The sequence below is a fragment of the Sceloporus undulatus genome, chromosome 4, assembly GCF_019175285.1.
Source record: "Sceloporus undulatus isolate JIND9_A2432 ecotype Alabama chromosome 4, SceUnd_v1.1, whole genome shotgun sequence".
In the NCBI taxonomy this organism is placed as follows: Eukaryota; Metazoa; Chordata; class Lepidosauria; order Squamata; family Phrynosomatidae; genus Sceloporus; species Sceloporus undulatus.
In genome coordinates, this window is record NC_056525.1 from 73,945,358 (window position 1) to 73,961,776 (window position 16,419).

The 16,419-nt window shown below is 40.3% G+C and overlaps 1 protein-coding gene across 3 annotated transcripts in view; it reads left to right on the plus strand.

The window, feature by feature from the left end:
• Positions 1–16,419, plus strand: part of RNF220 (ring finger protein 220) — a 376,648-nt gene that overhangs the window by 269,879 nt on the left and 90,350 nt on the right. For all 3 annotated transcript variants that reach the window (XM_042463245.1, XM_042463247.1, XM_042463246.1), the window contains one exon: positions 3,607–3,699. In XM_042463245.1, the coding sequence (XP_042319179.1) occupies positions 3,607–3,699 (93 nt within the window). The remainder of the gene's footprint in view (positions 1–3,606; positions 3,700–16,419) is intronic.

A 16,419-nucleotide genomic window follows, 5' to 3' on the forward strand; every position in this document is an offset into this window, starting at 1 on the left:
GACATTGCCTAAATGGAGATGCAGCCACTTCTTGTTGAAATGAGAAACAAAAATGAAGTATGGTTTAGTGGTGGAGGGGCTTGGCTCACTGATGCAGTGTTTAACATGCTGTGGAGGTATTCAGACTAGAACTGCTACAATTTTAAGAGACAGTTTATTCATCTAAACAGCGAGCTTATGTAGAAGAGGGTCTGAGATTGACATTTTTGGGATTAGTTTAGCCCTGCATTTTTTCCAGAGGTCGTTGTCATGGCGCTCAGAAGGTATGTAGAATAAATGGGGCCAACATTCTTCTTGGGACCACACGCTAAAAACTAATACATAACGTTTAATTTACTGTCTCCGTAGCTAGGCCAACCATTTTTCAGATAATATTGGATTAGAGCTACTAGCGAGAGTGGATGGGGAGTGAGCAGGCTGGCAGGGTCTAGTGGAAGCAATGAGAGTTTGTTGTTGTGGCTCTGTGTAGCAGAGTTGATGGCTTATATATTTTTATTTCTTCTTCATGGAAGCAAATTGAAAAAGAAATATTTTAGCTCTTACCATAAGGTTGTTCCATGTCTCCAGAAGAGGCAAGAATGGAATGATATTAGAACCGTCTTTCCTGATCTCATAATATTGATCTGGCCCATTAGGGTATGCAGGGCAAGATTCCATGCATTAAATTGAAATCACATATTTCAATCTGTGTTTTTTGTACAAAATGGTCACATTTTTGCCATTGAGGACCAACTGAAATGCATTTGATTTAGGGGTTAGAAAACCAGACCCACAAATTGCAGGTTCCTATTATTTAAAAAATAAAAATAAATATTATCCAAGTTCATCCCACTTGTGACAGTTTACAATAGAAGATAATAATAAAAACGCATGAACTTAAAAGACATGAAAACACATTTCAAATAGTAGGAATGAAACCACTTTTTTTCAAATTGACCAGCATATCAATTATCCAGGACAATGCTGGAAATTAATAAGATGGCTGCCTGAGACAAGGACAATGAAGTCTTTAAAGCACTATGCTGAGAACCCCCTCACGCCTGGAAATTTAGGTTAATAAAAGAACAGCAAAAGAATGGAAGATGTGAAGAAAGTAGTTCAGGAAAGACTGTTAAAAACAGTAGTCTTGATAAAGGATCTTATAGAGCTTGATTATTCTGATGGAATGGAAGGCTCTTCCAGGTGTAAAGATCAACATAGTAAAGGGCATAAAGATGGAAGGTGGAGGAAACAAACATTAATTCTACTAATGTTTTATTTAATGTATTTATATACTGCTAAAGGAAATAGAATGGTCATGGGAGCTACTGGTAAGGCTGATTTTGTGAGACGAAATATTAAACTATCAGAGGGCTGGGCAAAATAGTATGTTTATAGAATAAATGCTTCACAGATGCTGGTGAAATGTCAGGAATAAACTCTTCTAGAACATGGCCACATAGCCCGAAAAACCCACAAAAAAACATCTTGAGTGATCATTTGTCAGCTGCTCCCATCTGGTCTCCATTTTGCTGTGGAATTTCTATGATATCATTAAACAAAATGCATTGGTGAATTGATCGTTGATTTCTTGTACTTTGGGTATGAACCTAAGACCTGATGTGACAAGTATAACTGGTTGGTTTGTATGGTCTAAGCTGACATTGTGGCCTTTTTATTTATTTGTATCATCCATTTTGTTATGTTTGACCAGCAAAAATAATACTTGGCAACTTTACGTTTAATAGCTATACTCCTTTTTTTACCATTCATTTTTCTTTGCTTTCTTCTGTGAAATTTAATTATTATTTCTCCTTAGAGCTTTTTAGTAGTAACATATTCTCGCTAGATATATCTCCTCTAAATATTGCCAAAGCATTCTTGTCATTTCCCATAAAAGTTTGTTGTGCATGGAATTTATACCTCCCTGCCATTGCTCTGAAGTCTGCAAGGTACTGATAACCTTCACATATACCAGTAAATTGCTAACCATTTTGTCTTCATAGCCTGCTATAAAGAAAAGAGAAACATCTGTGTTATTTGAGGTATTTCAGGGTATTAACGAGAAATCCTATAATTAGGATGTTTATTAACGTGCTAGTATTTGTAATTACTGAAAGAAAATGTGCAGTTGAACAGCACTTTAACACATATTCCTGCTTCTCACTAGTGCTTGTATCTTAGGCTTTTGCAGATGTAAGATATTGCTTGAGAACATTTTCATTAGTATTTTGGTTTTCCAACACATGAAACTCACTACTAATATTCCTACAGATAATCAACTGTGAATAAATGACAGACATGGTTTTTAGCTTTTGAAACTTCATTTGTGTTCATTAAGGTTATCATTAATTTTCTTGTCAAAGTAGCATCTTCCTTGTGAAAATATCAAGAGAATACAACACATTTTGCCATATTTGAGACTATATCCAACTCCGCATTAGTGACCAATTTTAATTGTAAAGTTACAGGCATGTGTGTATATGCTGATAACCAGTATATATACCATTTTACTGAAAATAAGAGTGTTGGATGACATCATTTCATATGGTGCTTTTCAACAATTGTATCTTTTTACCCAAACCACCTCTTTTGTTTGTCCAACATCTTTGCTCGATTGGCAGCAGTTCCTACAAGAACTGGTAGATGCTTCACTTCTGTACTGGTATTTCTCCATCTCATCACAACTGGTGATAAGCTCCAGAAACGTGTTTCTGCCTAGATTTATAGAGCTAAATGCTGCTGCTGCTTCTGCCAGTAACACAATCCAGGAAAATTTCTCAAGGACTGAGAATGGGCAAGGACTACACATAAAATCTTGTGCATAAGGGATTTATGCAAGTTGCCACAGATGAGGCTCAAGAATTAAACATCCTTAAATCTCATAGAATCGTAGAGCTGGAAGAGACCGCAAGGGCCATCCAGTCCAACCCCCTACCATGCAGGAACTCTCAATCAAAGCATCCCCAACAGATGGGCATCCAGCCTCTGTTTAAAGACCTCTAAGGAAGGAGACTCCACCACACTCTGAGGAAGTGTGTTCCACTGTCAAACAGCCCTTAATTTCAGGAAGTTCCTCCTAATGTTGAGGTGGAATCTCTTTCCCTGTAGCTTGCATCCATTGTTCCGGGTCCTGTTCTTTGGAGCAGCAGAAAACAAGGAGTAAAGGGCTTGGAAAGGAGTGAACAACTGAATGGCTTCTTGTATCGTTCTCAAAAGGTTTCTCAGGGCCCAAAGAGACAGACCAAAATAAAGCTGCTTCGGGTTACTTTGGAGGTATGCTGTTTAAATGACCCTCACATCTTAAGTAGCCAGAAACTGTGCCAAAGCTGCACTTGAGTCCTTAGGACTGGAGAGTGGCTTTGGCATAGCTTTCAGACTCTTAGGAAGCATGCATCATTTAAACAGCATACCTCAAAAGTGACCCAAAGCAGCTTTATTTTGGCCTGTTTGGACTCTCAGTAGGTAGGACTGTACATACCCACATAACTTAGAAATTGTTCCTCTCCACAATTAATTTTCTTGAATAGCATATGTTGTGGTTACAAATCACAATTTTTGCTACTTTTCTTATTGAAAGCAAGGCATGATTAGTATTAAATATTCTCCCATTTCTTTCTCCTACAGTCAATTTTGTTGTCGGCCTCAATCAAACGGGAAGGAGATTCTCCAACATCACCTCACTCCTCAGATGACATCCATCACTCAGACAGATACCAGGTAAGGGGGGCTATCAGGAGAAATAAGCTGGTGGTGACTAGAAGTCAAGGACTACTAAATGGCACTTCGTTTTCTTTAAGGGATACCATGGAAATCAATAACTTTTCCAGACCTATCTGCAAATTCAGGAATTATACTGTCCTGCTTGTTAATATTAACTCTAGAAACCTTCACTAAAAAAAAACCTGAATAGTATGCTACTTTTAATGCCCTAACAAGACTGTATGGTACAGGTTGAGTATTCTTTATTCAAAAAGCTTGGAAACAGAAGTGCTTTGGATTTCAGATTTTGTGTATACATAATGAGATATTTTGGAGATGGGACCCAAGTCTAAACACAAAATTAATTTATGTTTTCATATAGACCTTGTATACATAGCCTGAAGATAATTCTATACACAAACTTTGTGCATAAAACAAAGTTTTTGTGCACTGAAACATCATAAAGCAAAGGTGTCACTATCTCACTTGATCATGTAGATAGTTTTGGAGTATTTCAGATTTCTGGATAAGGGATACTTGACCTGTATGTAGATTTATAGTTCCCAATATTTCTTGATGCATAATAATACTTTAGGATTGGTTAGAATGGGAACATTCTGTATAGCCTTTGTTATTTGTGTAAAGAAAAGCTATCCATAGTACTTTATTGTTGACTAATATGAATTGTGATATTATTTTTCAAGTTGATAGAATGGAACACCCAAGTTGTTCCACCACCTTTTGCTTCATTTTGAAAATAGTGTTTTCTACAACTCTTCAAAGAAGGAAGAATTTGCAGGTGTTAAGGTTCAGATGAAGTATTGCTAGTTACCTGTAATTACTCATTAAGGTATGAAAGCACTTGATAGTATAAGGGCTTCTTTCCTGCTCAGGACCATCATTGACTGAATTACCTCCTTCGTTTCCTATTACAGCCCATGAGCTAGAGATTGTCAATACAGTTTAGACATTGTGGGAAGCTACTTGTGATCTTTGTGGGTATCCTATACTTGTGGGAAGTGAGAAAGTATATAGCCATGCTCAGAAACTCGAAATATTAGCCTGAACCTTTGGATCTACAGTAAATCTAGTTGTTAGTCCCAACAATAATAAACACATTATGTCAAAGGAAACTGGGTACATCAGCCCATTGATTCAATGTGTTTGTTCTAATTGGGAAAAATAATTTGATTTAGATAACTATGTGTACAGTATGACTAGTATATCTGGCATTGTGTATGGAGCATCTTTGCCTAAATGACAGTGGCTGAGTTCCTACATTGCACAGAGAGAGTGTAATGCTCTCATAGTTCCCTTTTCCTGCTTGAGAATTCTAAATACTCCTCCTTAAAATTGCCAATCCCAGAATGCAACAGGAGGCAGCTAGAGGAGTCAAAGTGGAATAGTAGCACTTTAAGAGTATAGTGTGATAAACATCATAGGCCTGTTACAGACTGCCAAAATAAAGCTGCTTCGGGTCTCTTTGGAGATATGCTATTTAAATGATGCATGCATCCGAAGAATCCGGAAGCTGCACCAAAGCTGCACTCCAGTGCTTAGGAATGGAGTGTGGCTTTGGTGCGACCTCCGGACTCTTAGGACCCATGCATCATTTAAATAGCATACCTCCAAAGAGACCCAAAGCAGCTTTATTTTGGCAGTCTGTAACAGGCCATAGAGATCCTAGTTAGGTAGCCTTTTTCTGGATCAGGTGTTTCAGTATCATAGTTCATAGATTCTTATTGTAACAGAAAAAGGGAATTACTGATAGCTTTTACATGGGAAAGGTCCTGCTGGTTGACCATTTTTGGGTTTTTACTGCATTAAAATTGCTGGCCAGGGGCATGCAAAACAAATGAATAGTAAATGAGTTTGATTAGGAAAATATTCAGCCATTAAAGATAAATTCTGACAAGGAGACAGCACAACAGACTGACAATAATGACAATAATAATAATAATAATAATAATAATAATAATATATTGGTTCCATAGTGTGCAAGTTGAGCTTGTGTGTTTAGATTATATTTTTCTCCAAAATTGCAGAACTGGTGATTTTGCCTTGCAAATTTTATGATCTGCTTGGAAATATACTGTATATTAATGAAAGGTTAAAAAAAGCAAATTGCTGCTTGTGAGGATACTTTTGTGAGGAATTTCATAAAACTAAGTTGTCTAATGATAGAAGCACATCACCATTTGCCCACTGTATGTATAATCACAGCACATATACAATCATGAAAAAGTGCTCTATGTGATAAGGCAAATCCCACCACATTCATGCTACCATGATATGTAGAAAAAGTGATTAAAATCATCTTTTAAAGTGGACTGAGGCTTACAATCAGTTGCTATGTGGTTACACTCCCCAGTAGTGGTAGATAGTCATCTTTCCTTCATAAAGGATCCACAGAACTTGTTGGTCCAAGCCTTTTAAAATTCCCTTCAGAATAAACAGGAGCAGCAGTTTAGTTACCAGGAGTGTGCTTTCCAACATTCTTCTTTGGTGAGGGTTGCCAGTTTAGGATTGCCCCAGGTCCTGTGGTTTCTGGGCCAAAACCTGAGAATAAGGGACAGTCCCTGATGTTGTCATTAAGCATATACATTCAGTATCAACCAGTTGCTCATAACGTGTAATTCAAACTCATGCACATAAAGAGGCTGGTATCCTGTTGGGAACCTGCTAATGCGTACATTGTGGTATGCATGTGGGCAAATTATTTGCCATAGCAGAATAGACATAGGCGTTTATCAGACAGGGTCTCTGCAGCTCAGATCCAGGGCTTCTGCGGATCAGGTGATTCGCATTCATGTGATAACGAGAATGTATTTTCATACCTGGTTACTGTTCTGTCGCCCTTCCGAACTGAGGGGGAATCGAATCGAAGGAAGTCACATGATGCGGATTCAGGCAAAGCGGAGTGAGTGCAAATTGTATTTCCACACCGGTGCATACCATGCGGGATTCAACGATTCAAATGGGGACCCTTGTACATGCTCAATGGGGCCCTGAAGGCATCCTGAATCTTTGCACTTCCAGGGCTAAGAAGGGAGCCTGGCTCCACTTTCATGCGAATGCTAGCCTCACCTGAATGACAGCTCCCCCTTTTTTCTTCCTCCCTTCTAGTTTCCCATCCCTGGAGCCAAATTCAAAGGGTCCTCCGTGTCAGAGCCCCGATCCAATTCATCCACATCTACATCTATCCCAGTGGTCCCCAAATTGTGCCCATTAAAGGATCCTGGACGTCAGCTCCCAGAAGCCTCAGTCATGATTGACAATAGCCTGGGATTCTGGGAGCTGAAGTCCAAAAGCCCTTAAAGAGCTATATCTATATCTATATATATCTACATCCATCCTCCTGTCATTCAGTTGCCTTCTCTTAGGTTGCATCCACACTGGGGAGATAATAGAGTTTAACTCCAGTTTAACTGTCCTGGCTCAGTGCTATGGAATTCTGGGAACTGTAGTGTCCAGAAACATTGAGCCTTCTCTGCCAGAGAACTCTGGTGCCTCAGCAAACTAATAACCTAAATTATTATTATTACAGTATTATTATTATTATTATTATTTTAAAATAATAAATTATTATTATTATTATTTTTAAAATAAAGTATTACTATTATGGGAGTTGGAGTTTGTTGTGGGGTCCTTGACTCGAGGCTATGGAATTCTGGGAGTTCCATCTCTCCCTCCATCCTCATGTTTCATTTCCTTCACATCTATTTCAAAAACATTAGTATACATCCTTAGGATAGATGTACATGTGGATGAAATGGATGGGGCTCTGACACGGAGGATCCCTTTGAATTTGGCTGCCAGCGATGTGTGTGTGTGTGAGAGAGAGAGGGGGGGGCAAGGAGGGAGAAAGCGCTCCCTGGCCAGGCTGCTCTGCAAGGGAAGGGGAGAGAAGCAGAGAGAGAGCTCCAAGGGAGCCCCGGTTGCCCTGAAAGCGAAAAGAGCCACCGGAAGAAAATGGGGCAAATTGCTGCAGGGCATCATGGGAGATTTGCAACCTTGGGGGTCTTGCGATGGTGTTCAGGAGCACAAACAAACTGGTATTCCACACTAGACCAATTCGCAGTGAGATCGAACACAGCCCCAATGCGAATCACATCAATCCCCTTATTTAGCGCACTCGCCGAAACGTGCCAAAATGAGGAGCCAGTAAGGATTCAGTTTGCAAGTCCCGCAGAAGGGGCTCACATTTAAAGCTACCAGGTATGAAAATACATTCTCGTTATCACATGAATGCAAATTGCCCATTCCGCAGAAGCCCCGGATCTGAGCTGCAAAGACCACGTCTGATAAACGCCATATTCTGCTTACAGCAGCAGAATTGGAGTTGCACACAGCAGCGCTGTGCATTGTGGCTGTACTTTGGGCATCGTGTATTATTAATTGTGCATTGTGCACTGGACAATGACACCCAGTCATTGTCATGTTTGCATAATGTTTCTATTCTGCATAGGGATTTCATAGTATTGGCATGGCTTATCTCTGCATGTGGATATTTATGCTATGATAAGGGGATGTTTAATACAGCCAGAACATATTTTCCTGTTTGGAAATTAAGACTGAAATCTAACTAAAGGGGCTGTTCCCAGACCAGGTGAGTTGTGGAAATATTCTTTCCAATTTAGGAAGATGAGATAAGAAGGAACATATAATCTTGGCTATTTGGTTGTATCCAGAAAGTGGATGCAGAGCAGAGTGGAGGGTGAGTCCTATTGCTACCAGGACTGGGGGGGGGGGGGGGAGGAAGATAACCAAACAAATATGTGGTCCATATTCCACTTGAAATAGTGAGATACTGAAGGGAAACCTAACATAAGAGTATATAAAATATGTTTGAAATATGGGAAGAGAGATTTCTCCTACCTCAGACTGTTGTCAAACTGGAATTACCTTTGAAGCCCAGTAATCACATCAAGTTCCTTATTATTCAAGATGTTTGATAATTAATAAAACTGTGAGGTTAGGATTTATAGGTACAATTTTTCTATACGTGAACCACTCCATGGGATAGAATAATTGCCAAACTATTACTCCATCACTGGATAAGAAAAACATTTAGAGAAAAGCAACAAATATTGGGAGGGGGGACTATAGGAAGTGTATGAGGCAATAGGTACTAAGACAACAGTGGTTTTCTGAGATTAAAATACTATAACATACTAAGCATAGTTACATGAATGAAAGTCATCTTGTAACCACAGTAACATCTGAGTGTCTCTGTTCCTTCTTATTAGAGCACTGGTGGCTTGTTAACCAAGATAAGGGGACCCTGTCCTCACTCCTCAGTGCTACTACCTCACTGAAAGCCCTACTGATTTCTTTGGGATTCCCATTCTAGCTGCTCAAGCTGTTCTCTATTTGCAGAATATGGATGCCAGCTGGTATTTCCTCATTAAGTGATTTACATGTATATGTTAGTGGGTGAATGTGTAATATAGTGGTGGTACCCAAGGTCACAGTCCTGTTGTTTCATAAATGTTAGTGAATATTCTTATTTGTGAGAGCCAGCATGGTGGTTTGAGCACTGGACTGTGACTCTGGAGACCTGGGTTCAAATCCTTGCTTAGTTATGGAAATGCACTGGATGACCTTGGGCAAGTCACACGCTTTGAGGAAAGCTCCCTCTGAACAAATCTGGCCAAGAAAAGCCCATGACAGGTTCACCTTAGGGTCTCCATAAATGACTTGAAGGCATGCAACAGCAAATTCTTTTTTTCATAAGCTCTTTCAAAATGTATGCTCAGAGCCTTCGAAATGTTTACTTCATAAAAATTTTTTACCTCTGTATGCTTTTTATTTTTTAAGTTTTAGGAATGGGGAAATTGGACAGAAGAGTATATTGGTTTTTTTCTAAGCCACAAAAATATGATTTAATTGTATTTATTTAGTCCTGGATATCATTTTACACTTAAGAATCAGTTGAGAGCTCTTGTCTGTCTAGTGTCATTTTTTTACTTTCTCCACAAAGGAAGAAAATATTTTAAAGAAAATAGTGTTGCTCAACATATATTTGATTTAAACTAGAGTTTTAGAATAAGCTGATACAAACGCAATTGCGGATAGGAGAGGAGAAAAATAACAGGCCCAGCTGCAATTGAAATCTTCCTGTCTGTATTTGCAACTCAGAGCCAGAATACTTACATTGTTTCCAAAGGGAGAGAGTGAAACTGACATCAGGTTGAATGAAATTGTAACGGTGGGGTGTTTGAGTAGAAGGGATGAAGGAAAATAGAAATGCAGGTAGGTAAATGAGATGTTTGAAGTCTGTTGGCTGTATTCATCTGACATCTTTTGTGTAACACAAGCAGAACACCATGGCTTTTTGAAAATTGAATTTTTACTCTCTGTCTTTTCTTCCCATCCATATGAATTTGAATAGGATTAATGGCACGCCTCTTTCTTAACAAAAAGAAAGAACTGTTCCAGTTAAAGAGTTGTTAGCATCTATTTCTCTAACACAGAAAATCAATTTAGGTCAGATCTTAGAAATTATGGAGCACACCTATTTCTCACTGTAATAAAATAGAAATGAGGATACTAAGCACTAGACGGAGTTAAGTTCTAATATTCCAGACTCAGGTTTTGGACACTAAGTAGAATAGATCTCCTTGGTAAGAGTGCAATTTGCCTGAAGAAAAATCCATTAAAATCTGTACTCTTTCTCTAGGCCACCTCTAAGCAGCTGAATGGGTGATGGGAGGGAGGGAACCAATCTCATCCAGGCCAGTTTCCTCCTGTCTCTGACAGAATCTAAGTTGAAGCTTCTTCTAAAAATATGCTGGCACAAATCTGTTTCAACGTCTACAGATATCACTATGTTTGCTAGTTTGGCCATTTGAAATGTGCTTGAGAAGTTAACTGTTTATTACAAAGATTCATTTTGGCATTGCACAAATGCACCAAAGCAGTAGTATTCACACTTTTTTTTTTTTTACTTTTGGGACCCCCTTTATATTTACATGCAGATGTTACAACCCCTCCACTTGATGTAGTATATGAATAAAAATACTGTGTTTAGTTAGGGTGCATATTTTCATTTGTGCATTCATGTGTGTTCATATTTTAACATTTTATAAGGAAATAACATTGTTAAAATTAGAACAGTTTTAAGTAAATTCAATGTTTAACTCAAAGTATGTATAAATTTTATACGTAAGAGGAGGAGGAGGGATTGGGGCAGCCAAGTCTCATGCCCCCTCTTGACCAACCCTCACGCCTCCCTGGGGGTCCTGCCCTACAGTTTGAGAACCGCTGCTCTAATAAATGCATTTTATATGTCCTGATCTTCAGTCTTAGATTCATAACACATACATACTTGCAAGATGTGCTTAAACTATAGACAGTGAAGTAATTCTCTGTGGTATTTCCTGAGCTCTAAGATATGTTACAGCATTTTGCACCCAGAAAGATAAAAACTGGCAAATTGTGATGTGCTACATTCTTGTTGGAGTCACTGAGGGATAGTCCATAGGCAAGTCTACTGCATCAAATAATGTGGATAAAGCTTCTAAACAAGAGGTTCACTGTACTAGAACGAATCTGCCAGCCGAGACTTAGCTGAAAGCAAAACTTCCTTTTTCTCCCTCTGTTCTTAAAACCTCAATAATATGTATTTTACTACTGTTCTGGCTTCCAAACAAATGTCTTAACATCTGTGAAATGTAAACCATCTCATTCATACCAGAGTTTGGGATGGGTACAATTCATGTGCTATGCATTTTTTGACATGCAAGCCTGACATACAGAAGTACTAATTAGGAAAAAAAATGGAGAGCAGAAATTTGTTCCAAATTACTTAATTTGCCCTCTTCTAAAGTTGTAATATCTGGGTTTATGCATATGTGTCTTACAATTAAAATTAACCTACAACCAAGTACATTTAAGTGGGAATAGAAATTAAGTGTGCTTGCATGAGACAGACTACATCACTAAGGTCATTTTCTTCAAGACTCAGTTAAGACTATCTCTATGACAGGAATTCAAAGATAACTGTAGAAAATATACAAATCTATCTATATATACATGTAGAACAGCAGTGTAATTCAATGCACTGTGTGTGTGTGTGTGTGTGTGTGTGTGTGCGCGCGCACACTGAACTACACTGCTGTTCTCCATGTTGTGCAAACTAGATTTCCTGAAAGAAAACACCGGAAAGTCCAGTACACCAAAATAATTCAAAGTTTTAGGAGAAAGCATTTGCAGAGACTTAAGGTTTTTAAAGGTTCTGGGGGCTTTAGCAATTTAGGCCCTAGGCCTGCACCACTGTCACACATGTTTGGCTTTAAACACTTGGATAGTCTTGATGGCTTCAGCAGGATGACTAATGGGATCAAAGTGAATAACTTCCTTTAAGTGTTTGCAGGATATGGACTCTCAAAGGCAGGATGAAGGCCATTCTATAGATTTATCCTTCTTGCAATCACTGACTGTGACTTTGAAGTCATGAAACAATAAAATAATGACTATTCTGTCCACTAACGTTTGTATTTGGTAAGATTTTTATCTTCCTATAGTCCCTATAGAGAGCTCCAGTTCACCAGAGCTGAATATTTCCAGAGACTTTGACAGGATTGTTTACGCCTAAGAGTTTATAAGTCATGAATATATGTATCTAATTACTACCTTTTGTTATCCCTGTTTTATATATCAGTATTCCAGAAAAAAAACCTAAATAATTACTTGGCGTAATAGAAATATAAGATGGTACACATGTTCAAAATATTTTATTGGATGATATTCTTAGGAGCGCAAGATACTGATAGCTATCAAAAAAAGCTATCTTTACAGTTGCAGCTTTTATATAAGGGATTTTAGTGTCTTGTCCTGTGAGCCAGTGTGGTGTAATGATTTGAGCATTGGACTATGACTCTGGAGACCAGGGTTCGAATCCTGGCTCGACCATGTAAACCCACTAGGTGACCTTGAGAGAGCCACACTGCCTTAGAGGATGGCAGTAGGAAGCCCCCTCTGAAAAACTCTGCCAAGAAAACCCCCTGATAGGTTTGCCTTAGTGTCCTCATAAGTTAGAAACAACTTGAAGACATACAGCAACAATAGTGTCTTGTCCATTGCTCAATTGCCAGTTCAGATTGCCTTTATCAATGTTATTTCAAAGAATTCATAAGATTCAAAGTAATGAAACTGCTTGCATAGACAGATTTCAGAAGTTGTCAAAAAGTCCGCTGATCTCCTTTTATAAAAAGCTGGGCTGAAAGTAACAGTGTCCCAGGTTCAGAATTTGTAGTGTTTTGTGCCTTTCATGCAGGAAGTTTCAGGTGTACTTTGCACTATTAGTATCTGGTAAATAATTATCCCTGTTTTTCTTGTTGTAGAAATTCAGAACATATCTTTTCAGAACTGTATTATTATGGGTTGCTAGGGTGGTTTACAGACCGCCCTTTTGGGGCGGCCTGTTCCCGCCCCTTTCCCCACCGTATCGGGGCCTCAGCTGCCACAGCGGCAGCCTCTGAGGCCATGATCCACCGCTTTCCAGGCCGCTTCCTCGCGGCCTGGAAAGGGGTGTCCTTGGGGCTTCAAGCTCCAAGGACACCCCAACAGCGGCAGGGACAAAGAGAAAGGGGCCCCTTGGCCCCTTTCTCATTTGTGTCGCTGGTGCAGCCGTGTAAAGGCTGCTCCGTTTGGAGGTGGCGCAGTCATGACGTCCCAGTGGCAGCACCCATGTAGAATGGGCGCCGTCATTTTGTATGTACTAGGTACGTAGTAGGGCGCCCTATCCTAACCCTAATACGTACCTAGTATGTACTTTTTGTGCGTCTGGAACGTGCCTCTATTTCACATTTTGAGGTCTTTCAGTTTGTTTCTTCTGTGAATACTATGGTACCATCTTTGCCTTATTGAAGAATAATTTGCCCTTAAATCAATATGCAAAGGGATTGTGTACACCTTTGAGACATTCTGACAGTTGTAGCATAAGTCTACAAAAGCTTATGCTACAACTTCTTTCACATAGTTAGTCCCAAAGGTGCTACAAGATCTATTTGTATACTGATGTTCTAGACCAACAATTCCCAGCCTGTGCTCCATTAGTTGTTAATATCTTCTTGGTGTTTTTACCATTTAATTATTGTCTATGTGATGCTTTAATTTTATAAATTGTTTGCTTTGTAGATTGTACACCAATTGACAGGTCTTACCTTGGTTTTTAACTTTTGTATGTAAATTGCTGTGTAAAATTTTGATGATGATGATGATGATGATGATGTGCACTTCCCAGGTGCTCCGTGGCCGCTCCAGGAAAATGAAAGACATAAAAATTGAATGAAATTAAAGAATAAGAATATACTCTTATATATACTCCTGAACACCATTAGCTTGTAGGGTAGACCTCTTAGGGGCTCCGCCATAGAAATTAATTCTAAAAAGGGCTCTGCAAGTCAAAAAGGTTGGGAACCCCTGTTTTAGACTGACACGGCTATGTCTCTAAATTTTGCCTTTAATATGTTAGGACTAGTAGTAGCTTTCTGGTGTATCTAGATCAGGAGAGACAGGCTACTGCAGGTTCAGAATCTGCATCTGAGGAGTTTATCAGACAAGGGGAATTGGAAGTATAATCCGATGGCAGTCTGAACGCAATCATGGGGTTTAATGTTATTGTGTGATAACCTACTACACGCAAATTTGGGCAATGGGAACTCAGTCCGAGCGCAATCATGGGGTTTCATGTTATTGCGTGATAAACTGCCACATGCAAATTCAGGCAATGGCATGCTATTTTCGGGCAATGGGAAGCCAGTCCGAACGCAATGTGCATTCACGTAATTGCGCGAAACTAGCAATTTTAAATGAATGTGTTCTGGCCCCACTTTCTTTTCATTCGAATTTAAGAGAAATTCCTCCCGTTTGATAACCTCCTGAGAAAGTAGGCCTAGGCTGCATCTATACTGCAAAATGAATGCAGTTTGACCCTGCTTTAACTGCCATGGCCAATGCTATGCAATTCTGGGATTTGTAGTTTTGTCAGATATTTAGCCTCCTCTGTCAGAGTGCTCTGGTGCCACTACAAATCCTAGGATTTTATAGGAATGAGCATGACACTTAAAGCAGTGTCAAAATGCATTAAGTCTGCATAGGTTTATGGTACTTCTTTTGCACAGTTAAGTCTCAAAGGTGCCACAAGATCCCTTTGCATCCTGAGAACACCTTTTCCTGATGTTTTAGGACAGGGAGGAGAGTCAAGTAGTGTAAGATGCAAGTACATTGCTGTTATTGTAAGCCTTCCTTTCCGACTTACAGTCACCCTACTAAGGCAAACCATTCTTAGCAAGATATATTCTGAGGAAGCTTGGTGGCGCAGTGGTTAAATGCCTATACTGCAGCCACTCACTCACAAACCATAAGGTTGCGAGTTCAATACTTGCCAAGGGCTCAGGCTTGACTCAGGCCTGCATCCTTTCAAGGTCGCTAAAATGAGTACCCAGCCTGTTGGGGGCAATTAGTTTACAATTGTAAACAGCTTAGAGACTGCTTAGGTAGTATGAAGTGGTATATAATGAAGCTGCTATTGCTATTGCTATTGCTATTGCCTTCTTCTGAGGCTGAGAGAGTGTGACTTTCCCAAGGTTACTCAATAGGGCTGTGTCTACACTGCAGAAATAACCCAAGTTGACACCACTTTTAACCGCGTTGGCTCAGTGCTATGGAACTCTGGGAATTGTAGTTTGTTGTGGCACCAGGGTTCTGTGACAAAGAGGGCTAAATACGGTCGGCCCTTCCCTTCCTGAAGTGCCTCAATAAGCAACATATCCCAGAAATTCCACAGCATTGAGCCATGGCAGTTAAAAGTGGTGTCAAACCGGATTATTCCTCCAGTGTGAACGCAGCCTGGGTTGTGTGTTGGAGGCAGGAGGCTCCCCGCCGCCAACGTTAACCTGGGAGAGGAAAGCAAGTGAGCAACTTTCCTCGCCTAGGCCGCGCAAGGCCTCTGGGTTGCCATGGCGACGCCTTTCCTCCCGGCTGAACTCTGACCCCGCGCAGGCCGCGGCGCCCGGTCACGTGACGGCGGCCAAAATGGCGGCGGCCGCTGGTATCGCCGTCGCTAGGAGCTGATTGCAGGCGCTGGGGGGCCGCTGCCTCATCCGCCCTCATCCCCGGCCATGCAGAGCGAACGGAGGGAGCCCGGTGGCCGCGAGGAGGTGCGGACCAGGGTCTCCGAGGGGCCGGGGCGGCTCTGGGCCCGGGGCCCGGGTAGGGATGGAGGAGAGGACTGGGCTTGTTTACATCCGCTGGGAGGGAGGGATGCTCAGGGCAGGGCGTCCTCCTTTTCCAGGACACGCCCTACATTTCAGCACCTCCCGTCCAGGAGGGATTTTAGAATGCACCACTGAGAAGAAGCATGAATTCACACTTCTATGAGTGTTTCCGGCTGTTGTTTGGTGGCGTCCTCCATTTCCCTTGGATGTCTTCCATTTTGAACAGGGCTAAGAAGCATGGGTTTACATTACAATGTTTCCAGGCTCTATTTGGCCACGGGCTATGCTTTCACTTTGAATGTCTTCCATTTTGAGCCCCACTAAGACGCATGAGTTTACATTTCTATGAGGGTTTTGAGCTTTGGTCGCATCCTACTTTTTTTAAAAAAAATGAGCATCATTAAGCATGAGTTTACATTTTTATGAGGGTTTTGAGCTTTGGTCGCATCCTACTTTTTTTAAAAAAATGAGCATCATTAAGCATGAGTTTACATTTTTATGAGGGTTTTGAGCT